This window comes from Artibeus jamaicensis, unplaced genomic scaffold (genome assembly GCF_021234435.1).
Source record: "Artibeus jamaicensis isolate MK-2021 breed Jamaican fruit bat unplaced genomic scaffold, CSHL_Jam_final contig_3174, whole genome shotgun sequence".
NCBI classification, from domain to species: domain Eukaryota; kingdom Metazoa; phylum Chordata; class Mammalia; order Chiroptera; family Phyllostomidae; genus Artibeus; species Artibeus jamaicensis.
This window is the reverse complement of record NW_026521738.1, coordinates 395,712-421,506: the sequence shown is the minus strand read 5'-3', so window position 1 is coordinate 421,506 and position 25,795 is coordinate 395,712. Positions and strand designations below refer to the sequence as shown.

At 52.2% G+C, this 25,795-nt stretch overlaps 3 protein-coding genes across 10 annotated transcripts; 2 read left to right on the top strand and 1 right to left on the bottom strand.

Moving 5' to 3' along the window:
* Positions 1–25: 25 nt before the first annotated feature.
* Positions 26–14,404, bottom strand: RTKN (rhotekin). 7 transcript variants are annotated; one of them, XM_053663368.1, is made up of 14 exons: positions 12,977–13,083; positions 12,775–12,827; positions 12,195–12,623; positions 6,824–7,023; positions 5,009–5,070; positions 4,861–4,914; positions 4,646–4,763; positions 4,215–4,424; positions 3,386–3,480; positions 3,178–3,284; positions 2,812–2,940; positions 2,000–2,168; positions 1,323–1,427; positions 26–729 (listed from the first exon to the last, which is right to left on the bottom strand). In XM_053663368.1, exons 3-14 carry the CDS (start codon positions 12,264–12,266, stop codon positions 401–403), a joined length of 1,650 nt encoding a protein of 549 aa, XP_053519343.1. In that variant the 5' UTR covers positions 12,267–12,623; positions 12,775–12,827; positions 12,977–13,083; the 3' UTR covers positions 26–400. The 7 variants fall into 7 exon arrangements, with proteins under 7 accessions (XP_053519343.1, XP_036986786.2, XP_036986782.2 ...); XM_037130891.2 differs by having other exon boundaries at positions 12,775–12,831; positions 12,977–13,082; XM_037130887.2 differs by lacking the exons at positions 12,195–12,623; positions 12,775–12,827; positions 12,977–13,083 and adding an exon at positions 14,017–14,403.
* Positions 14,405–20,449: 6,045 nt separating this feature from the next.
* INO80B (INO80 complex subunit B) lies at positions 20,450–22,808 on the top strand. Its single transcript, XM_037130866.2, has 5 exons — positions 20,450–20,593; positions 20,819–21,011; positions 21,234–21,352; positions 21,479–21,648; positions 22,198–22,808. Exons 1-5 carry the CDS (start codon positions 20,536–20,538, stop codon positions 22,726–22,728), a joined length of 1,071 nt encoding a protein of 356 aa, XP_036986761.1. The 5' UTR covers positions 20,450–20,535; the 3' UTR covers positions 22,729–22,808.
* Positions 22,809–23,283: 475 nt separating this feature from the next.
* Positions 23,284–25,713, top strand: WBP1 (WW domain binding protein 1). Of its 2 annotated transcripts, XM_037130867.2 has the most exons (5): positions 23,284–23,533; positions 23,859–23,960; positions 24,469–24,571; positions 24,698–24,874; positions 25,046–25,713. In XM_037130867.2, exons 1-5 carry the CDS (start codon positions 23,465–23,467, stop codon positions 25,504–25,506), a joined length of 912 nt encoding a protein of 303 aa, XP_036986762.1. In that variant the 5' UTR covers positions 23,284–23,464; the 3' UTR covers positions 25,507–25,713. The 2 variants fall into 2 exon arrangements, with proteins under 2 accessions (XP_036986762.1, XP_036986763.1); XM_037130868.2 differs by lacking the exon at positions 23,859–23,960.
* Positions 25,714–25,795: the final 82 nt, after the last annotated feature.

The following is a 25,795-nucleotide window of genomic DNA, read 5'->3' as shown; positions in this document are numbered from 1 at the left end:
AGACCAAGCAGAGGCAATCTATCGTCAAGAACTAAGTAAAGGCTGCTGTTAAATAATTTTAATGGTTGACATGGGAGTCACAAGGGGGGTGTGTTCCCTCCCAACGTGCTTCAGTGCCATCCTCAGAGCTGGTTAGTTCAGGAGGTAGGGCAGGGTTGGTTCCAGTTTTCTCCCAGGAAAGGTTTCGGGTTCCCAGCCAGCCCTGGGAATGAGTCCCTCGGCACCATGGCCATCATAGTTTAAGAGGGGCTTCTGCTGCCCATCCCCAACCTACCCCCAGTCCAGCTGAGGAAGGGGAGGCCAAGCTGGCCAACCCGCTACAGACAGTGCCCAGTCGAGAGCCCAGCCGTGTACGGGTCATCCTCTTCTGGCCAGATCCCACTGCCAGTGACTTTCTCTCTCACACTGGTGACTGGAGCCAAGTGCGGGGTGGGCCTTTGCTGCAGAGGCCTCTGGATCGTGGGGATCGATGCGGGGGAAGAGGAGCAACTGAGCGGGAAGCCCCAGGGGAATGGTCTGGCGGGGCAGCATCCAGGGAGAATGTTCGGGGACGTCCCCAGGGTAGGGGGTGGGTCCTGGCTGGGGCCACAGAGGCAGGCAAGCAGGGGCTAGGCAGGGCAGGCTGGTCTGTAAACATGGCTAGCCAGGGTGGGGGCGTCTCCAGCCTCACGCCCTCCCGCTGGGCCAGGATGTCTGTCACCGCTGCGATGTCATCCAGAGGCTCAATAGCTGTGGCACCAGGAAGGGGTTGAGGGGGTGGGGCTAGTCAGAGCTGAGGCCCCAGGCCTACCCAGCCCTGACCATCACCTGTCACTGTAATAGGAGGAAAGCAAAGCCTGGATCTCAGCTGAGATTTCATTATCTTGCAGTAGCAGCCCCTCACCTGGGCCTCCTGGAGCCACAGGCTCTGATAAGATTGTGAGGTACAGGGTGCAGGGTGGACAGGATTGGGGTGGGGGTAGGCAGAAGTGGGTGAAGAAATGAAGAAAGAAGAGGAAAATGAAAGCAGTGCCAAGCAAGTGAAGGTCAGAGGAAGAGACAGGAATCCACATCCACATGCAGAAAGGGAAACAAAAAAGAAGAAATTAGGAAAGAAATCCATGAAATGAATCTGGTTCTTTGGGGTTTTGTTTTGAACTTTGGTGGAAGTACTTTTACGAAGAGTTGGAGGAGAGAAAGGGACTCAACAGGACTGGGTGGGACTTGAGTCCCCAGAGCTCTGCCTTAGTCCGAGGTGTACCTTTGGTCTGTTCCCCTTATCTGGGTTCTCTTAAAGCTCCAGGCCCACTTCCCGTAAGGTTCCAAAGTATACTTTCACTCACCCATCTCATGGTACAAGGATCCCTGCTTGGCCAGTACGGGGGGTGGTTTCCGGGGAGCAGGGGTTTCAATCTTCATGATTTCATCACAGCACTGCTTCCACTGGCCTGGAGGGAGAGCAGTGATTGGGAGGGAGAGGAGGAGGCCCGAAAGGACCAGGCTACCCTCCACTGCTCCTGCTACATTTCCTTCCACTTTTTAAGGTTCTATTTTTATTTTATTTTATTTTATTTATTTTTTAGAGAAGGGAAGGGAGGGAGAAAGAGAGGGAGAAGCATCAATGTGTGCCTCTCGAACACACCCTGCTGGGGACCTGGCCTGCAACCCAGGCATGTGCCCTGACTAGGAATCAAACTGGCCACCCTTGGGTTCACAGTCCAGCACTCAGTCCACTGAGCCACACCAGCCAGTGCTTTTCACACATTCTTGTTACAGAGGCCCGGTGTAGCTCAGTGGATTGAGTGCTGGTTGCAAACCAAAGTGTTGCCAGTTCAATTCCCAGTTAGGGCACATGCCTGGGTTTCAGACCAGGCCCCTAGTGTGGGGTGTGTGAGAAGCAACCATACATTGATGTTTCCCTTTTTCTCCTTCCCTGTCTTCAAAAATAAATAAATAAAATCTTTTTTAAAAAAGTGACCCCAATTCCTCCCAAAGGTTCAATGTAGCCCTCTCTTCTTACTCATGTCAAAGAAAAGCTGCCACAAAGCCTCCATCCAGCTCTGCAGGGCTCCCCGACTCTCTGTCTGAAGGGTGTGTGTCACCTTGTCCTCCCCATACTGGTTACTGATGATCAGGGTGAAGGGCCGGCCTGTGGCATGATCCAGCTCCCCTGCCTGGACTTGAGTCTCCTGTAAGAGAAAAAAGGGTCTTCTTCCAACTCCATGTTGGTCACAGAAGTCAGCAGTGACTTCATGTGGGCTTCATCATCCCTGCCTTAGAGGAGCTTGTGGGGCTTTTAAGCCCTCTCATTTGCCTCCTACTGAACAGAGTGGGAAGGAATGGCAAGAAGGGACTGAGGATGAGACAGATGATCTTCAGTCAGGAAAGGGTGGGCAGGGAAGGCACAGAGGCTGGCAGGAATGCTGAGCCCTAATGTCCCTCACCACTTCCATAAAAATCTGCAGTAAAGTCAGCAAAAGGGCTAGGGAACAAAGGGGTCATTAGACAGGTTGGGAGAGGAAATCTGGAAAGGTAGAGTAGATGCAAATTAGAATCTGAGAGGGAATGTGGAAGGTGAATGAAAAATCCTAAACTGGCTGTAGAACCCTCTCTGAGAATTGGCAGGGACTCGGGCTGGTAAGTAGAAGGGATGGCCCTTTTCCAGTGATGCTTGCTGGGGAGAACATGGTCAGCATTTCCAGACCTGGAGGTGAGTGTGGTGCTGTGAGGAGCAGGAGGCTTTGCTCTAAGGTCTGCACCCACCCTCCTGGGGCCTGAGAGAGAGGCCCCAGGCCCCAGCACCTGCTTGCTTGACCACCAGGGACCCATCACCTTGTTGATAGCAATAGTAAACAGCGGCTCTTCTCCAGTGTCTGCGTCTTCAGATTGCCGGTAACAGAAGAGGTTCGTACCCTTCAGGACTCCATGCACTCGTGCCCAGCCCTGCCGTGCTCCAGCTTGCTGCGTAGATGACTCAAGGTTTCCTGGGGGAGTCACACTCCCAGCACCCTCTTTCCCAGCCTTCCATCAAGTGTCTGCTCCTTCTTGGCCCCCTGCTGTCTGAGCCTCCTCTTGTCTAACCATTCCCCTCCTCCTCCCACCCATATCTTGATGCTTTAGTCATTCTTAAGATTCTCAGGTGAGCCTGCTCTCCCCTGCCTTCTCCCAGTTCCCTTCCACTCTCTCAGGGGCCCTCACCTGCGCCCTGAGGGAACCACTCGCAGTAGGCTGGGTCATGCAGAGAGGCTGAGCCACCAAGCGGCAACACACACTGCCATAAAGGGGCAGCCAGGCAGGGTGGTCCTCTGGGGGAGAGCAAGTGCAGGGTGAGGGCAAAGAACGAGGAGGGGACCACCCAACAGCCCCTCTTTCCACCGTCCAGCATCACCCACGCGCACACACTCACCATGGCTGGCAAGGGTCAGGTCATGTGTGCGGAACCCATCTTGCACTGCTGCCAGGGTGAGTGTGGTGTGCGCCAAGAGGTGGTAACGAGGACCACTGCAGGGCGTATGGAGAAGAGGGCCTCAGGAGGTGAGAGAGCATGAGGGCCACTTTAGGTGGCAGGGGCTACATATAGTGCAGAGTAGACCTGCCCCATTGTTAGAAGGCAAGCTAGTGGAAAACTAGCTTGGAGTTGGAGAACAAACATTTACTAAGCTCCTGCTATGTGCCAGCTTCCATGCTTTTTATATATGTTATCCTACTATATCCCCATGACAGCCTTGGATGGCATTCTTTAGTTAATAGATGAGGCAGCTGGACGCATAGACAGGTTAAGGAATTTGCCCATAATTTATAGCTTGATAGGTAGGTGGTGGAGCTAGAATTTGAATCTATGTCTCCAAAATCAGCATTCTGTTCATTACCCTAGATGTTCTCAAAAACTGCTCCTCAGAGACCCAGTGATCCCACAGGGTGCTTCCAGACTGCTGTAGGCACTGCGACAGAGCCCAGGCTGCCCTCCCCCAGCCAGGGTGCTCTGTTCTATCCATGTGAGATGCATTTGCTGCTGCGAAAAAAGACTCCAGAGCCTAGCTCTCCCTGCATCCCTATTGGTTATCTTACTTGGCTTAGGCCCAGCTCAGTGCATCCCAGCCATGTGGCCACTGTTCATTCGTGTGTCTGTACACCCTGGCAGCACTACAAAGTAGGTTCTGCAAGCTCCCAGCTGCTCAGAGGTCACCCGTGGCCAGGATAGGCATTTGAAGGCAAGGGGGAATGCAGGGCCTTACCCCACAGCCGGGGTGGGGAGCAAGATGGGACTGCTCCCTGAACCCCCAGCACTCTCCAGTGATGCCCTCATACGCCTCCCAGAGGACCGGCCCAGGGAGCTGCTGAGCTTGGTGGCGAGCCTCTTTGGGGCACCAGCCAGGGCCCCCTCCTCTTCCACGCAGGCCCCATACAGCTCCAGTCGAAGTTCAAAGTCTGGCCCTGCCTCAGTGCTATAGAATTGTGGGAAGAAGAGAAGACGATGGTCCTGGGGAAGTCCAAGGAGGCATGAGGGATGGGGGTGGGGGAAGGATGGATGTGGTACAAGTTCAGGACAGCTCCACAGGGAAGGCCCATCTCCCTCCCCCCCTCCCTTCCCCTCCCCTGTAGCTACCTCATCAGAGCACTGGGGCAGAGTGGGAAGAGGGGGGAGCCGCACGGATGAGGTACTCACAAGAGCAGGTTGCTCTGAAAGGAGATGTCCGTGAGGGTTCTGTCCACCAGGATCATCTCTGTGTCCTGAATGTCTCCACCTAACTGCAGCAGCAGGAACACAGCCCAACGGTGCAGATCTGAGAGGGCAAAACAGGTTAACAAAAAAAGTGCCTCACAGGAGCTTTCAGCCTCGGGACAGGCCCCTGAATTTGTTCCAGTGTGTATGGAACTCACCGCCTTTGTTCTTGAAATATTCTGTGTCCTTCCACATGAGTGGAATTCGGAGGTCTAGGGGCAGAGGTTAGGAAGAGATGTTGAGATGGGGCAGGAGATTTTGTGGTTGGGCAAGGAGCACCAGGGGCTGGGGTACTTGTGCTCTTACCAGAGATGCAGACCCGGCCTCGGCAGGGGGAGCGCTCAGTAGACAGCCCACTGTCAGAGGGCCTGTGGGCAAATCACAATGTCCTGGCCTGGTCTCCAAGCACTACCCACCCTGGCTCTGGATTCCAAGGGCTCTAGGACCACCCACCCCATCCCACCCCCAGCCCAGGCAGCGCCAGCTGACGTGGCTGGGCTGAGGGACTGTTTGAGTTGTCAACTAAACCTAGGAGGTCACTGGGGACACTAGAGGCATGCTAGCTCACACACAGGACAAGCTTGGCCCCAAGCCGCCTGCAAGCACCCTCCCTGACCATCCCCCCAAACCCCTCCCAGGAACCAGTGGGTCTTGAGTGGACAGGGGTCCACAGAGAGACTCTCTCTTTCTAGGGCTCTTCTCCATTAAACCCCAGGCCCAAAGGAATTGGCAAGTTTTTTTTTTTTTAACTTTACAACAAGGGATGCTGGTCATCTCCACCATCTTATCACTTCTTAGATATAAGAGGGTACTGGGCCAGCAGAAATATCAAGTAGACCAGTTTTTGATGAAAGGAAAAAACCCATGTAGGGAACATTTGTATTCCATTTACTCCTCAGCTCTGATTTCTCCTTTACCTTCCCAGTTTGATAGGCTGCACCTTCCCAGGGTCCCACGTTCCCCAATGCCCCACCTCAAGTCCCAAGACCCCTGGCCTTCCCTTCCTCCCCAGCCCATTGTCAGGACTCATGTGGTATGTCCCTTCCTAAGGGAATGACAGTTTACCCAATTAATTCATAGTGCCAGTGATGTAATCAGCAACTTAGGACTTCAGCTAAATGATGTGACACTAATGTCAGTGTGATTAGCTGTCAAAGACTTAGGTGTACCTCAGGTCACACTGTCTAAGCCCTGTGAACAAAGCAGAAACTGTTGACGGCTGCCTCTCAGGAGACATCAGACTCATAGTAGAAGCTGTCCCCCTGCCTGCCTGCCCTTGCCTTAGCTCTATGGGACAGGCATAGAGTGAGTTTTCTGCCTCCCATGTGGCTTCATGGGTGAGCTCTGGAGGGCTCCTGGCAACCTCTCCTTGTCTCAGCCTTCATGGCTGAGCTGAGGCCCTCTTGTACTCAAACTTGTGAGGTCAGATTACTTTGCCAGTCAGTCTTACAAATGACCGATTTACCAAAAATGGCCATTTCTTGGAATGATCAATTTGCCAAATATTTTCTCCCTATTTCAGTTTTACCAGAGCATCACCTCAACCATTTCACTGCAGATTTGTTAGATCAGCAGAGTCTTAATGTTAGTGAAGCTTGTGTTAAACATTCAGAAAAAAGCTGAGCCCTTTGGAATGCACAATCTAATTTATGTGAAGGGTAGGCTTTCCCTGAAACTACATTTTATTATTTTCTTTACCAATCTCTTTCTCTATTGGTGAGCCCCAGGTACAATAAAGTATTGTTAGTTTGTGGCAAATTGGCCATTCATTGGCCAATCAAATTGGCCACCAAATTGATCATTTGGTGAACTGACTTTGAGAAAATTGGCTTTCTAGAAGCCAGCCAGGTAACCTCACCAGATCACAGGCAGGGCTTAGCAAATTAGTGTTTTTGCATTACTCCCCCTCTGACTGCCAGCTCATCACCGAAAATTCCGGCTTTCCTGAGTCCAGCCCTAGCTTCTCACTAGTGCACCTCTGCGCAGCACACTGCAGTGGTAAAACATCAAGGTGTCTTCCAGGCATAATATGAGAAGGTCATCTTTACGGTAATAATCCACATTCCACACACACACACTGTACCACTAACCCCCAGAAGACCTTGCCTCCCCCTTGCTCACCGCCGGCCTGTCTTCTCCAGAACCTGCGCCTCCTTGCGCCGCTGCAGCTCGCCCATGTAGCTCAGGATGCGGCTGTTGCACACCAGCAGACTCTTGGTGGCCTCCAGGGCTTGCTCACGCTGGGAACAGGCTGCCAGCAGCTTGCAGGCCCCTTCCCTCATCCGGATCTCATGGTCTAGTTTTCTCTGCAACTCTGTGTCCTACCCAGAGTGGGGAGAAGGATGAGAAGGACATGTCAGTCAGGGGACAAGCAAAATCACTCTCCAGTCCCCACGTGGGGTGTGGCCCAGGAGAAACTGACAAGAAACTAATGTTTTCGGGTACCTCAAGGGCAAGAGTTGAGTTTCAACCTCAGCTACCCAAGAATAATCAGAGCAGTTTTGTAAAAATACCGATGCCCTCGTGCATTTGATGGGGGAAGTATGCATTCCTTCAGCATCTGTTGAGAGCAGTCTGGAAAAAAAATCTATGAAAACTACAAATTCACATATCCTTTGATCCAGCTACCCAATATCTAGGAGTTTATCCTACCAATATAGTTACACATGTGGGCAAAGCCATATTCATTGCAGCATTGTTTTAAAACGCCAAGATTAAAAGTCCTTCAACAGAGCATTTGGTTAAATAAGTCAGAGCATGGACTTATCAGGGCGGGGGAGGGAGGGGATTACTTCATAAATTATATAAATTGCTTGTCACTATGCTATATACGTGAAACTAATATAATAATATGTAATGTTAACTGTAATTGACAAAGAATAGGATGGGTAAAAATAAATAAGTTACAACACATCTTTCTTAATGTCTTAATGCAGACATTAAGAATGTGCAGATATGAAACCATCTTCAAAACATATGAAATGAGAAATGTAGGAGACTTGTCGCATCTACCATGTGTGTGCCACGTGTACACGCTCACTCAGACACAGGGATGCATGAAAGAGTAGTGGCCGCAGCGCTGGGAGCCAGGGGTGGAAAACAGATATGAAACTTTATTTACATGTACCCTTCTTACTGTTGTACTATTGGAAATTACATTACCTTTTTAAAAAATTAAGTTTCAGTTAAAAAAAAAAAAAAAAAGGATCGGGCCCTACCTCAGACTTGCAGAATAAGAATCTCTAAGAGTGGGGCATATACATTTTTTAAAATTACCCTGAGTGATTCCGAGGTGCAGCCAGGGCTAGAAATCACCAACCAAAGGGAGTGGACACATAATAAAGGCCACCCTGGGTCACCCTGAAGACTCGAGTTATGGGGGAACATCTAGTTGGCCAGGGATCAATGTAGAAGAAGCGTACCACCTACAGAGTTCGCCCCATACACACCCCAAATTAGGGGGCCAGGCACCGGCTGGCCCTCTGAGCTTGGAAGGTGAGGACAGAGGCAAGGAATGGAGATGGGAAGGCAAGTGAAGCCGGTCGGGAGTGAGGGGCTGAGCAGGCCGTGCACAGGGCCACAGTGGGTGTACTGGGAGAGGCACCGGGATTCTCGGGAATTTCTACACTCAGAAAGGAGCCCTGGGGGTCTTGGCATAGGGCAGAGGAGGAGAACACCAGTTTGACATAAGACAAATGTGGTTTGAGTCACAGCCCTGCCAGTCTTGGGAAGATGGGAAGAAACTTACTAGAAAAGCACTGTGTACTTTACTCAGCCTCCCTGAGACTTGGTTCCCCATCTATAAAATAAGGATGGAAATAGTCCCCACATTCTAGGGTTGAAAGAATTCAGTGGAACAGGAAAGTAAAGCACTAGCAGAGTGTCAGCACAGGGTACCCAGAACAGTGAAGCTGCCCGTTTTAGTGATGCGACTTCAGCAGCAGTAGCATTTGCCCAACAAACAATGGAGTGTCCCGGTGCTGTCCAAGGCTCCATTTAAAATGCAGCTGGGAGGTGAGAGACGCAGACATTAATGGCTGCTCCATAAGTGCTATGTCATGGCATAAACATGCTCACAGAAAATACATCCCGTTTGCTTCTGGCTGAGTGATGGGGAAGGCTTCAGAGAGGAGGTAGACTAACCCCAGGACAATGTACAGATCAGTTCCGGGAGCAAGCCAGTGGCGGCACCAGGCTGGAGATGGGTGTGAATGTGACCACCCCAAACTGGCCCTCTCCCATACCAGATCTCTTCCACACCCTGTGCCCTTGCTTCTGTCCCTGGCGGCTCCAGTCTTCAAGTCTGTAAGACCTGAATACCCTAAATCCCTGCTTCCAAAAGCCTTGCCCAGCCTCCCTGCAGATTCTCCCTTCACTGTTTCCTGGGCCACTAAGCAAGCCCAGATTCTCATCACCCCTTACCTCAGCAGTATCTATCCATCTATTTTCCTCCCTGACCGTTCAGGAAAAAAACCAACCTGGTCCCAAAGCCTCCTCCACCAAGAAGCCCTCCCAGACTACACAGCTCCACCCAGCCCCACTAGGTCTATGCCAGGGTCCCACCTCTATTAATCTTCTCTGCTTGCCAACCCCCATCCCATTCTGCATCCACCTTCTTCCACAAACACTCCCAATGGGTGAGGCGGGGGGGGGGGGGGACAGGCATCCTCAAGGCCCCTCCTGGCTGGCCTCTCCATCCCAGCCCCAGCACTCACGGATCCTTCCCTAGCCCTGGCCATTGCGCGTGCCACGCCGCAGCGGCTGCAGCGCACTGCTCCGGGTAGATGTCCTGTCTGGGTGCCCGCTTAGCTGCCTCGCCCGCGGCGCTCAGGGCACCGGTGACATCAGCTCCCAACTGCCGCGAGAGCTGCCGAGGGGCTCCAGGGCGCACGCGGTCAGACTGAGAGCCTGGTCATGCTAGGGTCTGGGCTCCTGGGCTCCTAGTGGTGAGACCACAGAGGAGACAAGTCACGGTGATACAGTATCACCTCCGGGAGCGCCCCGTTGTCCTAGAAAGGGCTCCAAGGCCACAGCATGAGCTGGAGCTGCAGGAGGCCGGGAGGGAGGCCCCTGCCCTGTGCGGTTGTGCTCCAAGGTGACCTCTTCCCCCGGAGTGTGGAGGAGAGTGTATACACTGGAGTAATAGGCTGCAGAAGTCGCTGGGCACAGCCTAGACAAGCCTGACTTAAGGCCCTGACACCCCTCCTACCACCCTCCGATTCTAAAACCCCTCTCCCACGGCCTAGAAATCCTGGCTTCTGTTCTTCCGGGAGAGCATCTCAGGAATCCTGGCGCACTTTCTAGATCTCTGTGCTATTCCCCCATCTCCCCACCCACTCCAGGGACAGCGGCATGTTACCCCCTCCCCACCCACACACCCTCGCTCCCCAAGGAGGCAGCATTTTCGCCAGACTCTCCAGAGAAAGAGCCCAGAGTTGCATGTCAGCAGGATGTGGGTCAGGATCCAAAGGGCTGAAGAAGGATGAGTAATGAGCAGAAACCCCAAAACACTAATGTGGCCCTCCTGGGACATCCTTTCCTGTCCTTCCCACTCTCTTCTGTCCCTGACTTCCTGCTTTGCTTCACCTTCTGTTCCCTTCAAACTATCCACCAGGGCTAAGTTCAAATCCTCACTTAGGAAGCTGATTAGCTGTGAGAACTTAACCTCCAAACCCTCGGTTTGTAAACGGGGGTAGTATGCCACCCTGCTCACACTATGGTCCGGGGATCATGTGGGGAGAGTCAAACCTCTCCCTGGGTCCAGGACATGGTTATAGATAACCTTTCTCTCACTCCCACCACCCCTTTAGTTGCAGCTTAAGTTGCCTATTCTTGCTAATAAAGAGCGATGATTGACTAGTAATGTCTGCTCTGATCCAGGGAGTCAGGGTGGGGGCTCAGAGAGGCAACCCATGAATAAAATGCCATTCCTGGTCTAGACTCTTTTTTTTTTTTTTAAAGATTTTCTATTAATTAATTAATTTATTTATTTATTTATTTATTATTTAGAGGGGAAAGGAAGGAGAGAGGGAGAGAAACATCAATGTATGGTTGCCTTTCGTGGGTCCGCTGCTGGGAACTTGCCTGCAGGGAACCAGCCTGCAACCCCAGCATGTGCCCTGTCTGGGAATCGAACCTCGATTGTCTGGTTTGCAGGCCCGCGCTCAATCCACTGAGCTACAGCAGCCAGGACTGGTCTAGACTCTTTACACTACTGCCTGTGACCTCCCTCAACAGAAATCCCCTGCCTGGTCCAGGTGCCCTTTTCCACAACTTCCTCTGTCTTCTTCATCTCAGTCAATTGCCACACTGCCCAGCTGCTTGGCCACACACCTGGGAATCATCCCAGAGGCCTCTCTTTGCCTCGCCCTTCATGTCCAACCCATCAGCAAGCTCTGTCAGACTGCCCACCAACCCTGAAATCCACCTCCTTCTTGCCTGCACCATGAGCACTGGCACCCGCACCACCAGGTTCGCCCCTTGAGGCTGTAACAACCTCCTTTCTGGTGGTCTTCTGCTACTCCCCTGCCAACCTTCCTCTCCCACCCCTACCCCACCTGGCCTGTTCTCAGCAGCCGTCGTTTTAAAACTTTAGACGAGTCATCCCCCTGTGTAAAGTCCTTCCATGCACCAACACCACAGCAAGAGTAAAATCTAAGTGTCTTGTCATGGCCTTCAAGGCCCTACATAGTTTGGTCCCTGCCCATGAGCTCAACCCCAGCTACTTCCAGACACCCTGGAACAGAAACTCATTGGCCTTTAAGGGCTTTGGTGCTTGTTTTGCCCTCTGGAAAGCTCTTCCTCCCATCTTCACATACCTTCACATCTTTCTGGTCTCAGCTCAACGATCTCCTCACAGAAGCCTTCTCTATCTAATGCTGCCCTCCCTACACTTCATGATGGTTATATGCCCATTTTCATCATACTGTCACTATGTGAGATTACTTATGTATTTGCATGTGTACTGTCTGTTCCCCAGTAGAATGGCCCTTTCCTGTCTGGTTCACGAAGATATCCCATGATCTAGCTTGGCATATAGTAGTTGCTCAATACATGTGTTTAAATAAATGAATAAACAGTTCTCTGCCATGTCCAGGGCCAGAAAAATCTTTACCTGCTGCCCCAGAGTTCCTTTCCCTTCTCTAGGAAGGTCACATCCTTCCTGCAAACTTCTCTCAAATTGAACTCCTCTTTTCTTCCCATACCTGGAAGGACCCTCAGCTCCAGAACACACAGCCTCGCCCACCAACAGAGCTTCCAGACGAAGGTGTGATGACCCTGTTGTCAACACATGCTCTGATTGGCAATACTGAGCAGGATCCACACACACACCCAATGGAAGAGATACAGAACCACCTGTTCCTCTTCCCACTTGGAGCAAGCCTGCCCTCCCCCCTCAGCCCCAGCAGGGATGGGCTAGGCAGAAACTGGGGCTGTGATGCATGCCAAAGAGGTACACTGGGGGCGGGGGTTGCAGGGTGGGGGGCATTACCTCCAGGCTGAGCGCCATCTGCCGAATGTAGAGCATATTCAGGTCCTCCAGGATGTGCAATCTGTCCTGCATCTCTGTGTCCCCTAGTGCCCCTTCCCTTGTCAACCCCTCCAGAGGGAAGGGGTGGGCAGGAACCACTCTCCTCCACAATTCCTCCTCCCACTGCTCCCCTGGTCTTGAAAGAGGTGGGCAGCTCTTGGACAGAGGGCAGAGGCTGCCCCTATCCCTCTGCACTTCTCTTAGACCCCTCTGACAGCTGTGACAAACTTCCCTTGCCTACCGATGTTCGAGGGTCCTGGTGGGAGCCAGGCATGAAAGGAAAAGAAAGTGAGGTGAGAATAAGAGGGGTTCCAGGAGGGGAGGCCAGCTGCAGAGGGGACACTGGGCACAGAGTGTCCAGTCTTGCTGTGGTGGCAGCTGTTCTCCCAGCTGTGGAAGAAAAAGGCCCTTTCATTCCGACTCTGGCCCCTCCCCAGCCTCCGCCCACATCCCTGGCAGGGTGGACGCAGAGTCTGTGTGCCTGTAGGGCCTGAGGGGCAGGCACAGCTGGAAGGGGGCAGGGAAGGGACGCCTCACGTACGTTTTACAGACTCCTGGAGTTTGTCAGGAGGTTGGAGCTCTCTGAGAGGGTTTCTGGCTTAGTTTGAGAAAGAAGAGGAATCGAGGTGAGGACTTGGGAGAGTGAGCCCAGGGAGTGAGTGTAAATTCGGCCCAACCCCCAGGGCCACCTTTTCCAGCGTGGGGGCCCTGTCCAGCCCGCCCCACCCTGGGCTCACAATTACCTCGCTTTTCCAGGAGAAGGGAGAAGAGGGAGGGAGAAAGGCAGGGGTGTGCCTGTCTGTTGCTGCCCCCGCTCCCCTCTGCAGGCCCCTTCCCTTCCAGACAGGAAACCAGCACCGACTCCCAGCCAGCTGCAGCTTTGCCTACCGCCCCCCCCCCACCCCTCTCCACGGGTGTACGGAGTCGCACACCCCCAGGCGGCCGGCCGGGCCCTTCGGCTCCGCCCCAGCTCCTCAGCGCCGGCCCCAGCAGGCCGGGCTCGTCCCGGGGCGGCCCCGGCTCCCAAGGCCCCTCCTCCTGGCCTCGCCCCTCACTCTCCCACGCTGGCCCCGGGCGGGGTTGCTTTTGGGGGACCCGACCAGGGCCTTCTCCACCGAGTTCACTAGCTTCTGAGTCAGAGAAGGCCCGGGACACCACACCGGGACGCGCGTGAATGGGCCTTTGTTCCGAGCAGGCCAGGGGCCCGGGGGGCGGGGGTGGCGGTGGAGGGCAGAAGCCAGGCCCGGAATCGCGGCCGGCGTAGAGAGGGCGACGGGAGGGCGGCCCCTCGCTTAACCCTTCCGCGCCCAGCAGGGAAGCAGAGCTGCCCTGGGGCGGCCCCCGCGAATCCCCGTCCGGGCGTTACAGGTGGGCTCGGACCGCGGCGCCGGAGAGCGCGGGGCCCGGAGGAGACTGTCAAACTGGCGGCCGGACTCAGGACCCAGGAGGCTGACCGTCCGGGCGTAGGGAACGACCGCTGATCGCTGAAAGGGACGCCCCCCATCCCGCCCTCAGCGGACAGGGCAGGGACCGCGGGAGCGGGCGCGGCCCGAACGCGGACACCGACGGCGGGGGCGGCGCGGGCGCCCGAACCCCGGGCCCGGCGGGCGTCGGACACGTTTTGGGAACCGAGCCCGGGGCCCCTGCAGCCGAGACCACCCGGAGTTTGTCCAGGCAGAGGCTCGCCATCCCCGCCGGCCGGGAGCGTGCGGGGTGGCGCGGGTCCGGACGCGGCGCGCGCGGTGGGGCGGCGGCGCAGCGAGAAGGGGCGCAGGGCGCTCACCTCGGGCGGGTCGCTGAAGAGGCTGAGTCGGAAGCGGCCGCGTTTGAACTCCATCTCCAGCGCGGAGCCCCTGGCCACCGTGACCCGGCTCCGGTGGTTTCGGGAGAACATGCTGGCGGTTCCGCGCGCTCGCCCACCCGGTGCTCTGTCCCGTTTCCTCGGCGTCTGTCCCTCGACGCCCGGCCGGGAAGCTCCCGCTGCGGGTTCCCAAACTCCGCCCCGGAGCCGGCACCTGGGCCAGGCAGGGCGCGGCCCCCTCCTCTGCCGCCCCCGCCAAAGGCCCGTTCGGGGAGGCGGGTCTCGAGGCGCCCTCTCGGCCCCTCCGCGGCCGACCTGACCGGGCAGCCTGCCTGTCTGGGCGAGCGCGGCGGGGGGAGCGCGGTCTTTTCCGGTCGGGGGCGCGGGCTCCACACCTGCGCGAGGGGCGGACCCGGAGAAGCCCCGCCCCCGGCCGCCCGCACCTGGCGGCGCGGACGACGGCGCACGGAAAATCCCGCTGCCGCCAGGATCGCCGCGGGGCGCGGGGCACGCGGCCGCGCGGGCCGGACCCTCGGGCCGCGCCCTGTCTCACCCGTGAGCAGCTTCGGAAGCGACTCTTTCAACTTCCTACAGTTCCAAATATTTCTTCTTTGACCCTTTTTCTGATTAGGTTTCCCTGGCATTTGTGGTCCCATCCCTAGTGTCCGCAATTCAGGAGGCAAGTCTTGGAAACCTGTTCTGTCACTTACTAGTTGTGACGCCCTGACTCAGCCACTGAACTTTCTGAACTTGTTTTCTTATCTGTTCAATGGAGATACAGTAATTATCTCTACTCTTCCGGTTGCTGTGAGAATTACATATGAGAACGAACGTAAAATGCATAGCATAGCACCTAGCACAAGTGCCCCGTAAGCGGAGCTAAGTAGAAAAAGGAGCAGGTGCAGCATCCTGTGCCCTTGGATGGGGCGCCAGCGGCCTCACCCCTGGACCCAGACCTTAAGTGCCTTGAGAGGATAAGTGTACGGTGGCATCCGTAATGGTTCCATCCCAACTGTTTTGCTGGATGGCTGACACAGGGTTACCACTCCCTGCTTCTGCAGAAAAAGGAGGCCCCTCTTTATCTCCAAAGAGCCTAGTTAGAAAGAAATGGCAGAGAACCACGGTGGTTCTCTGACAGCACGTGAGGAGTCTCCTGGGGACCTGAGGACTTACTGGGGAGAGCTTGAGAGAGCAGGTGTAAAGAGGGGATAATAAATGGTGATGGAAGAGAACTTGACTTTGGGTGGTGAAGAGACAATAAAATAAAATAAAATTCTTATTTAAAAACACATATAGAGTTTTTAAACACACCTAATCCTATCTTTTAAAAATAAAAAGTTAGCCCTGGCTGGTGTGGTTCAGCGGATTGAGCGCTGGCCTGCAAAGAACTGGAGGGTCACTGCTTCCACTGCCAGTCAGGACACATGCCTGGGTTGCGGACCACTTCAGGCCCCCCAGTAGGGGGCGCGCAAGAGGCAACCACACATTGATGTTTATCTCTCCCCCTCCCTTCCTCTCTGTCTAAAGTAAATAAATAAAATCTTAAAAAACAAATAAATAAAAGGTAAAAATAAATCAATAAAAACACGCCTTTTCTACCATCAGAGAAAAACAACAAAACAATCTGGTGCTTCACCCTAGCTCATGAAAGGCAGCTGCTGAATTTTCCAGAATTGTGCATTCCAGTTGTGAAACAGCAACTTTAATTAAACGTTAAATTATAAAAACTCACAAATAAATTTTATTAAAGCAAAGTGATAACTGCTCAAAACTCATCACCTTCTAAGTATTTTACTGCATTTTCCCATTACCTCTTGAGGTTGTTTATATCTTTAGTAACTCTATGGTGGAAATACTATCTAATGGTGACCTACTACACATCTCTTCCCAACTCTGTCCTGATTTCATATCTTAAATTGGTCACGGTGGAAGTATCTATACAATAAAAATAGGTGGACACTATACATAAGAGCTCGCCCCTGAACCTGCCCCAGAACTTTTGTTAAACATTTACTAGTATAGACCTGGCTGGTGTAGCTCAGTGGATTGAGCCCAGGTCTGCGAACTAGAGGATTGCGGTTCAATTCCCAGTCAGGGCACATGCCTGGGTTGCAAGCCAGTTTCCTGCAGGCCAGTTCCCAGCAGGGGATGCACTAGAGGCAACCATACATTGATGTTTCTCTCCCTCTCTCCGTCCCCTCTAAAGATAAATAAATAAATAAATATTTTTTTAAAAAACTATTTAAAAAAAAACATTTACTAGTATATGCCAGTGGTTTGGTGCGTAATATTTCCAACTTTTTCTTTTACTTACGTCTGTGTCTCTGTCTCCCCAACTATGAAGTAGATATTGGGAGGAAGAGGCTGTTGGTCACTCAGTGTTCACACAATTTTCCTGTTTCCTCACAGTCCCCCGCTGTGGGCAGTACCAGTAAGTTGAAGCTCTCCCTTTTTCCGGCAGCTGGAGGACTTGCATCCTCCCTCACCCTCTTCACAGCCCAGGCATAGGCACTTGGCCAAAGCCATCCAACTGGAATACTGCCAACTGGACTTTGAATCTTGAATTAGTAAGAACAAGACAAGACCCAGGGATAGTTCAGTTATAACCACTGTACCTGCACCCCGCATGGAGTGGGTGGCTCTGCCAGCAGGGAACTCCTCAGCAGCAGGTTCCTATGGTGTGAATTTGGTGTGGACTTTGTGTAACCCCAGCTGTGCATTCCTACTGCCTGACCTCCCTTGGTTCCCACCCCTTATCTAGGGGAAGTACAAAATAAACTCCAATCATTTTGTAGTGCAAGGAAATAAAAAGGTACTCAAAAAATAATGGAGACATATCAAAAGGACATAGGCGCCATGTTCAAGAAATGCCCACTGACAAAACCTGGGATAAACCCGAGCATCGAAATAAATAATGATAGTAATGGGTTACAACCCAATGACCAAAACAGGAATCCATGCTGATATAAATACATATGTAAATGAACACAAAGAGAAGAGAAAGCTCTTCTTCACAGTACAGTGCTGACTAATACAGGGCCCTGCATAAATAACACCCCTTTTTTATTACAACATCTTTTATTACAAAATTATAGGTGTGTAATTCTGTAACATAACAACATCACATTCAAGCGCACCACATGACATTTTAGATAAAATGTTTGAATTAAAACAATAAATTATTACCCCCACATTATTACCCTACCAACCACACTCAAGCAGGTTTTACTTCTGCTGGACCCTGTACACGTAGACGAAATAATGGAATTAAAAAGATTATACCATTTGGCAATTGTTAAAGTAGTGCTGATTTACACTGCATTCATCAATGAATACTAAGCCTGGTAGGTGAAGGTTTGATGAGGAACAGAATATTCATTTCAGAGTATTTTTCCAGAAAATACTCATTAATTACAAAGGTGAAAATGGTGACTTTACAGAGGAGAAAACTGGCAGACACCAAATGATCAAGTTTAGTATCATCTATGGTGGGGTAGGCTGACATCAGTGCCTCCTGATGCGATACTCTGAGAAATACACACCACGATCTTTTTTGTGTGTAGTACTCATACCAAGAATTTGTGAGTATACACATGGATCCAGGTTGAGGGACATCCTACAGAATCATAGGCCTGTACTCTTTAAAAACCTCTCAAGGTGCCCTGGTTGGTGTAGCTCAGCGGATTGAGTGCTGGCCTGCAAACCAAAGGGTCGCTGGTTCAATTCCCAGTCAGGGCACATGCCTGGCTTGTGGGCCAAGGTCCCCAGGAGGGAGCACTCAAGAGGCAATCACACATTGATGTTTCCCTTCCTCTCTTTCTCCCTCCCTTCCCATCTCTCTAAAAATAAATAAAATCTGTATAAAAATAAAAACTCTTAAGGTCACAAAAGACAGGAAAAGAGCAATGAACAGATTAAAGCAGAGACATGATAAGTAAAATAATGCAGGATCCTGGATTTGGATCTGGGCCTAGGAAGGAAAAGGCAACATTGGGCAGTTGGTGAAATTGGAATGGGGTCTGCACTGTCGTATGCGTATTAATTTCCTGGTTGGGCGGGTGGCCCAAAGGTTATACAGAACAGTGTACTTGTTTTCAGGAAAAGCAGTGAAGTGCTTAAGGGTGAAATGGTACCAGGTCTGCAGTTTCAGTTTGGTGTCAGATTAATCAGAAAAGGAATGTTGATGAGGTAGGGGAGAAAATGGTAAATGTTAGCTGAATAATCTACTGAAGGACATAAAGTTCTTTGTATTCTTCTTTGAAAAAGATTTTATTTATTTACTTTTGGGGAGAAGGGAAGGGAGAGAGAGAGGAAGAGAAACATCAACATGTGAGAGATACATCAATTAGTAGTTGCCTCCCACAAGCCCCTGACTGGGGACCTGGCCTGCAACCCAGGCATGTGCCCTGGCCAGGAATTGAACTGGTGACCTTTTCGGTTTGCAGGCTGGTGCTCAATCTACTGAGCCACACCAGCCAGGTAAGAACCTTGAAACTGTATTCTTCTTGAAACTTTTTTGTATATTTGAAATTATTTCAAAAGAAATTAAATATATTTTGAAAGATTTTATTTATTTATTTTTAGAGAGAGGGGAAGGGAAGACTAGAAACATCAATGTATGGTTACCTCTAGTGTGCCCCCTACTGGAGACCTGGCCTGCAACCTAGGTATATGCCCTGACTGGGAATCCAACCTGTAACCCTTTGGTCTGCAGGCCAGTACTCAGTCCGCTGAGGCACACCAGCCAGGGCTCAAAATAAACTATATTTTAAAAACAAGGCAAAAAACTCTTTCAGAAGGAGTTCTTCCTCTCAGCATGCAAACATGCTCAAATCTGTCTCAATCTAAACAAAGCAAAACTAAAAACAAAATAATGAAGCCAGTGGCTACTTGCTATTGCCACTTCCTTCCTGCTGGGTGTCAGGATGTTGAGGAAATACCACTGGGCCCAGTGTCAGGAAGCCCCTGTTTGAGATTGGTTCTGCCCCTCCTTAACTATGTGACTTTGGCCAAATTATTTAACTTCTCTGAGCCTCAGTTTCCTCATGAGAGAATAATAGTATCTCCCTTAGGGAGCTGCCATGGGAATCAAGGGAGAGATAGGATATAAAAGCAGGTTATCAACTCTAACTCTAACTACAGATGATCCTGCACTTTAACTCCTGGTGATACAGAACTATCACCTTCACATCCTGCTACAGTGCATCCTGTTCTTGGTGCTCAGCCTGCCCTTTTCAGAACTGTACACATCTGATCGAAGCCTTCATTTGCTGATACTCTCTGACCTTGGGTTCCTTTCTTTTAAAAAAATATTTTATTTATTCAGTTTTAGAGAGAGGGGAAGAGAAGTAGAAAGAAAGGGAGAGAAATATCAATGTGTGGTTGCCTCTCACACACCCCCCTACTGGGTACCTGACTCCTAACCCAGGCATGTGCCCTGACTGGGAATTGAACTGGCGACCCTTCGGTTTGAAGGCTGTGCTCAATCCACTGAGCCACACCAGCTAGGGCCCGATTCCTTTCTTGACGTCCTCTTCTCAACTGCCTGTCTAGGATGGATGCCCACTCAGGTCTGTTCCTGGTCCTTTCGTTTTCATCTACTTGCTCATTCTGGAATATCTCTTATGGTTCCATCCCTTTAGGGATCCCCATTATTATGTTGAGGTCTCCCACAACTTGTACCTTATGTACTGGATTCTCCTCTCTTATTCAGGCATTCTCACAAGCATTTCAAATTCACCTTAAATAATTTGCAACACTAAATAATTCTCGTCTTATTTGCTTCTCTATGTTCTCGTGATTTAAAACAACTCGTTTCGGAAATTAGCATGAACCACGCCAGTATTCCCATGAGCACAAGTTACCCTTCCTCAGAGTACTCTGGTTTTGTTTGTTTTGCCACCAGAAGTCACTGTGTGGTTCTTTGCTTTGTACATATAAGCGCATCTCTTTTCATTGGACACAGAATCCATGTAATGCTGTATCCCTCAAGGACTTCTACTGATAAGAATATGGGCTTAAACACAAACATTTGTCCTGCTTCTAGTGCACTTGTGCTGTTAAGCACTTCAGCGCTTTTGCTGGCAATATAATTTATATACTCCTCCACCGAACTGTGAGTTCCTTGACGGAATAGGAAAGTGTTCACATTCATCCTTGTATCCCCATTGCCTAGCCCCGAATTTGGCCAGGAGTATACGCTCCCGATGCTTGAGTGTAATAATTAAATAGCCCTCGCTGGACTCGGGGATATAGTGTGGAAAGACAGGAGGGAAAGCCGTGCTCTTTTAAGTTGAACCAGGTTGAGGGTCCGGAACTTTTGTTGGAAGTATCGTTGTTTCTCAGGGATGATTTTACCCTCAATGTGTGCCCTTCACAAACATGGTTGCTATGCACCGGAAGTGGCGGGTTATTTCGCAGGAATTACTTCTGCCGCGGGGCGGAAAAGGCTTGTCTGCCTGCGCCCCGATCGTTTCCAGCCACCTTTCCTAGCAGGAATCCATGAGTAAGCTGTGGCGGCGCGGGAGCACCTCTGGGGCTATGGAGGCCCCTGAGCCTGGTAAATGAGGGTCAATAAAGCAACATAGGTGTTCGCAGAAAGGGGGCTCCTTTCTTTCTCTTCCGAGGTATTTCGCCACAGGTGGGAGGGGAAAGGCGGGGCTGTTGCTATGGTAACAACGTGTACCCGGGGAAGTGAGGGAGAGCCCTTAGCGGTATTCCGTTCTTCAGTGCTCTCTACTGCCGGGCTCCTGCCATACACCGTTGACAGACTTTCCCTCCACAGGGGAAGCACTGGAATTGAGTCTGGCGGGTGCCCACGGCCACGGAGTACACAAGAAGAAGCACAAGAAGCACAAGAAGAAACACAAGAAAAAACACCATCAGGAAGAGGAACCTGGACCCACGCAGCCGTCTCCTGCCAAACCCCAGCTCAAACTCAAAATCAAGCTGGGCGGCCAGGTCTTGGGCACCAAGAGGTGAGGCCAATGGAGCCAAGATTTTACGTGGGGAACTTTAGGAACAGGCAGAGATAGAAGCTGACTGGGCTTTTCAGAAGACAGAGAATAGACCCTGGGACTTTAGGTCCCAGGTTAAGGCAGCAAGAACCCTAGAAGGTGTGGGCAAGGTTAGATGTTGCTAGCTACTGAGCAGAAGGAAGACGCTTGCTCAACTTACGGAGTGGTGTTGCTTCTCCACAGTGTTCCTACTTTCACTGTGATCCCTGAGGGAACTCGGTCACCCTCTCCCCTTATGGTTGTGGACAATGAAGAGGAACCTATGGAAGGGGTCCCCCTTGAGCAGTACCGAGCCTGGCTAGGTGAGAAGGAGGTGGGGAAACCGGGTTTCTCATTACACCTGATTAAGGGGAGAATTTTGAGTATCCCAGTATTAACTTGGCCAAGTTTGGGCCAAGTTAAGAACAAGTTTACTTTTCTTTCTTCAGATGAAGACAGTAATTTGTCCCCCTCCCCACTTCGAGACCTGTCAGGGGACTTAGGGGGTCAGGAGGAAGAGGAGGAACAGAGGTGGCTGGATGCCCTGGAGAAAGGGGAGCTGGATGACAATGGAGATCTCAAAAAGGAGATCAACGAACGGCTGCTCACTGCTCGACAGGTAGGTTGGTTCCTTTTTTTATTGTTACCAAATATTTAGAGAACCTTCCATGTCCCCAAAACTTTGCTGGGCAATGGCCAATCAGTGATGGAGAAAAGACAAACTATATTTCTGTTCTCATGGAGCTGGTATTCGTGTGTGGATTGGGGGGGCAGTAAATAAGTAAACAATTTTGAAAAGCTGTTATGTTTATAACAAAAATAGGGTGATAAAACAAAGTGGTGATAAAGAGATAGCATTAGATAGGGAGGAAAGACTTCTCTGAAGAAGAAACATTTCCAGTACTAGAGAAGCTTCTCAAAAAAATCCCAAGAAATGTGATGCAGAGTTTAGTACACAGGGCAGGCCTCTTGATAGTCAATGATCTAAAGCTGAAAGGCTGGAGACCTGGGAGGAGACAATATTAAGGGCTCCTGGAGAGGGTGCTCATTCCACCCCTTCTCTCAAGGCCTGTGCTCCTTAAGACCCTTGCTTTCCTCGTGTCCTCTTCTGCCTCCCCACGGACCTCACCTCTCCATTTTCTGACACCATCCCTCTCTCTCTCCCCAGCGAGCTCTGCTTCAGAAGGCACAGAGTCAGCCTTCCCCGATGTTGCCACTGCCTGTGGCTGGGGGCTGTCCTGCCCCCGCCCTCACCGAGGAAATGCTGCTGAAGCGCGAGGAGCGAGCTCGTAAGAGGCGGTTGCAGGCGGCCCGGCGGGCAGAAGAGCACAAGAACCAGACTATAGAGCGCCTCACCAAGACTGCAGCGCCCAGTGGGCGTGGAGGACGAGGGGCTGCGAGGGGGGAGCGGCGGGGAGGGCGGGCCGTGGTTCCAACCCCTGTGGTGCGCTACTGCAGCGGGGCACAGGGTTCCACCCTTTCCTTCCCACCTGGTGTCCCTACCCCAGTACCAGTGCCTCAGAGGCCACCTCCATCAGGTCCCCCTCCGCGATGCTCAGTACCTGGCTGCCCGCACCCGCGCCGCTATGCCTGCTCCCGCACGGGACAGGCGCTCTGCAGCCTTCAGTGCTACCGCATCAACCTGCAGATGCGGCTGGGAGGACCCGAAGGCCCCGGGTCCCCCCTTTTGGCTACTTAAAATCCTTAACCCTGATTCTTCTCCCTCTCCCTTGTCCGGATTGTCTTTCCCATCCTATTAAATTTCATCCAGTTCCTCGACTTGTACAGAATTGGGAGAATGGGGTATGGAAAGCCAGTTTGCGGTGCACACATCTCGCTGGCCATTGTAGCTTGCATTGACGCCTAGAAAACGTCCACCAGACCGCGGGACGGCTGATCACTCTGGTCCAGACTCTTGCAGACTTTGGAGACCCCGTCTCTTAGAGCGGAATTACCTGGCGAGGTCGGGCATTCGTCGTAAACCCGGGAAGCAGGGCTCAAGCCAATCAGCGGGAAGTTTGCTTTGTTAGGCGGCCATTCATTGGGTGGCAACTGGAATCCTGTTCTGTTGTTCATGTTGGCTGTTGTCGCTGCCAGTCAGAGCGGTGGGTCGAACCTTACCCCACTCTTTTGTCTGGGAGAGTTCTTGTTGTCTGGGAGAGTGGCAGAGGCATTGCTGTGGATTGGTCACTTGGAGAAACCTCCGATCCTTTCCTATTGGCCTGTTTGCCGAGGCGGATGCTGATTGGTAGGACGGAGCAACCGGGGTCCTAGTTGGCAGAGCTCTCCCCGGATGGGAGCTCCGGCCACCGAGTGATGGTGGCAGCGGAGAAGATGGGCCGGGCAGGGGCCATGGCGGTGGCAGCAGAGGTGGCAGGGGCGGGGCAGCTGGTGGTAGAGGAGGCTGTAGTCTTCAGGGGGCTGTAGGTGGAGGCATGGCTCAGGACAGCAGCGGGAACGGCAGCGAGGAGGCCTGGGGGGCACTTCGGGTGCCGCAACAGCAGGTATCCCAACAGCTCCAAAAGCATATCACGACAGCCATCTATTTCCCTTTCCTCCTTCCTGTCCCTTCCTTTTGGGGGTGGGGGGAGGAACTCACAGAGCCAAAGGTACTGTGAAGTTCCTGAATATGCCCCTTCCACTCTTTGTTTAAACTTTGTAACGTAGCTACAGATGATTTTGCCTGCAGCCTCATAGACCCATCCCATGGCTGCAGTGGGAGCTTGCAGTGGCTCTCCAGTGAACAGTCTTAGTGAGGCCCCAGGGAGGCTCCCTCTGTCTTGTAACAGTTATTTGTGATGTTTTTCTGTGTGCCTATTGTCACAACAGAATCCAGCAGCGTCTTCTCTTGAGGGAGCAATTTGGAGAAGAGCTGGAACCCAGACTCGCGCCCTGGATGCCATCCTTTATCATCCACAGCAATCCCATCTGGTTGGGAGCACTGTTCTGGGTCTCATACTGCCCTTGCTCTACCCTAGGAAGTCTGAAACCCAGGATTGGAAAGACCCACCTTGGGGATGGGGAGTGGCAGACCGTGGGGATGATGAAAACATTTAAGCTTCAGAAATTACTTTAAACTCTTAACCCATTGTCTGAGACTTTGAGATAGCTCAGTTCATCTTCTGCCAAAACACTTTGTTGACTGAATATACCTTGGGGGCCAGCCCTATGCAAAACTGAAATCTGCCTCTCTCTGTATGTCCATGCCATCATCTGGTTCTCTGGACTGATTTTTGCTATTCCAAACCCTCTTCCATGTTGACTGCCCTTCAGACATTTGAACACCCCTCTCAGTGTCACTCTTCCCCCTCTCCATAGATCTGTACTAAACTTGGTTCACAGGGTGGGTGTGTGGATGTGCATGCAGGGGCTGAGGGTGGGAGTGGACAGTGCCTTGGGCTGGAATATCCTTTGGTTCTAAGTGCCTCCTTGCTCCCAGCTTCGAGAGCTTTGCCCAGGAGTGAACAACCAGCCCTACCTCTGTGAGAGTGGCCACTGCTGCGGAGAGACTGGCTGCTGCACCTACTACTATGAGCTCTGGTGTGAGTCTCCAAGAGGGCTGTTCGCAGATCCCTTTTCCAGCCTCCCTTGGACCTCAGAAGTTTAGCCTTCAGGGACCCTTCTCTGCATGGGAGGTATCTAAGACTCTCCCCCTTCACCCCCTGCAGGGTTCTGGCTGCTCTGGACAGTCCTCATCCTCTTTAGCTGCTGTTGCGCCTTCCGTCATCGAAGAGCTAAACTCCGACTGCAGCAGCAGCAGCGGCAGCGTGAGATCAACTTGCTGGCCTACCATGGGGCATGTCATGGGGCTGGCCCTGTTCCTACTGGTTCACTGCTTGACCTTCGTGAGTGACTTGAGGCTCTGGGCTCACTGCCAGTTGCCCCTCCCAAATGAGGACCCTGAATCATCCCCACATTGTTTGCAGACATTTCAAAGCACGGTTTTCCCTAAGAGTAAAGAGACTACCACCTCATCCCTGGTTGCATTCAACCAACCATGCCATTCTTTCCTGCAGGCCTCCTCAGCGCCTTCAAACCCCCAGCCTATGAGGATGTGGTTCACCGCCCAGGCACACCACCACCTCCTTACACTGCGGTCCCAGGCTGCCCCTTGACTGCTTCCAGGGAATGTACCTGCTGCTCCTCCACTTCTAGCTGCCCTGCCCACTGTGAGGGAACAAATGTGGAAGGTGCTTCCTCCCACCAGAGTGCCCTCCCTCATCAGGAGGGTGAGCCTGGGGCAGGAGTGAGCCCTGCCCCCCCACCCCCGGCCTGCCGCTATCGCCACCTGACTGGTGACTCGGGTATTGAGCTCTGCCCTTGTCCTGACTCCAGTGAGGGCGAGCCAGTCAAGGAGGCTAGGGCTAGTGCCACCCAGCCAGATCAGGGGGACCACTCCCCTTGTGCACTGCCCCTAGATCCCGTACCCCAAGTTTCTTCTGTGGGGCTGGCTTCCAGTGAAGGGGACATCCCATAAGCAGTTTTAGGAGGGTGGGTGAGTTACTTGCCCACTAGAAAGACCCCTGGTCCCAGCTCCTTGAGTTCTCAGCCTTTCCCTGCCCTCCTGGAATCTGCCTGAAAGGGCTTGAGTCCTGAGGAGAGGGACTGTGTTTGGGGGCCGTGCTAGCTCTACCCCCACTGTCGTACACAGGAGCCTTTGATCTCATTAAAGAGATGTGAACCAGCTGCTTGTGGATTTGGGTGGACTAGTGCTCACCTCACTTCACTGCACTTGACCCGACTGGCCATTCTTCCCACCTTCTCTG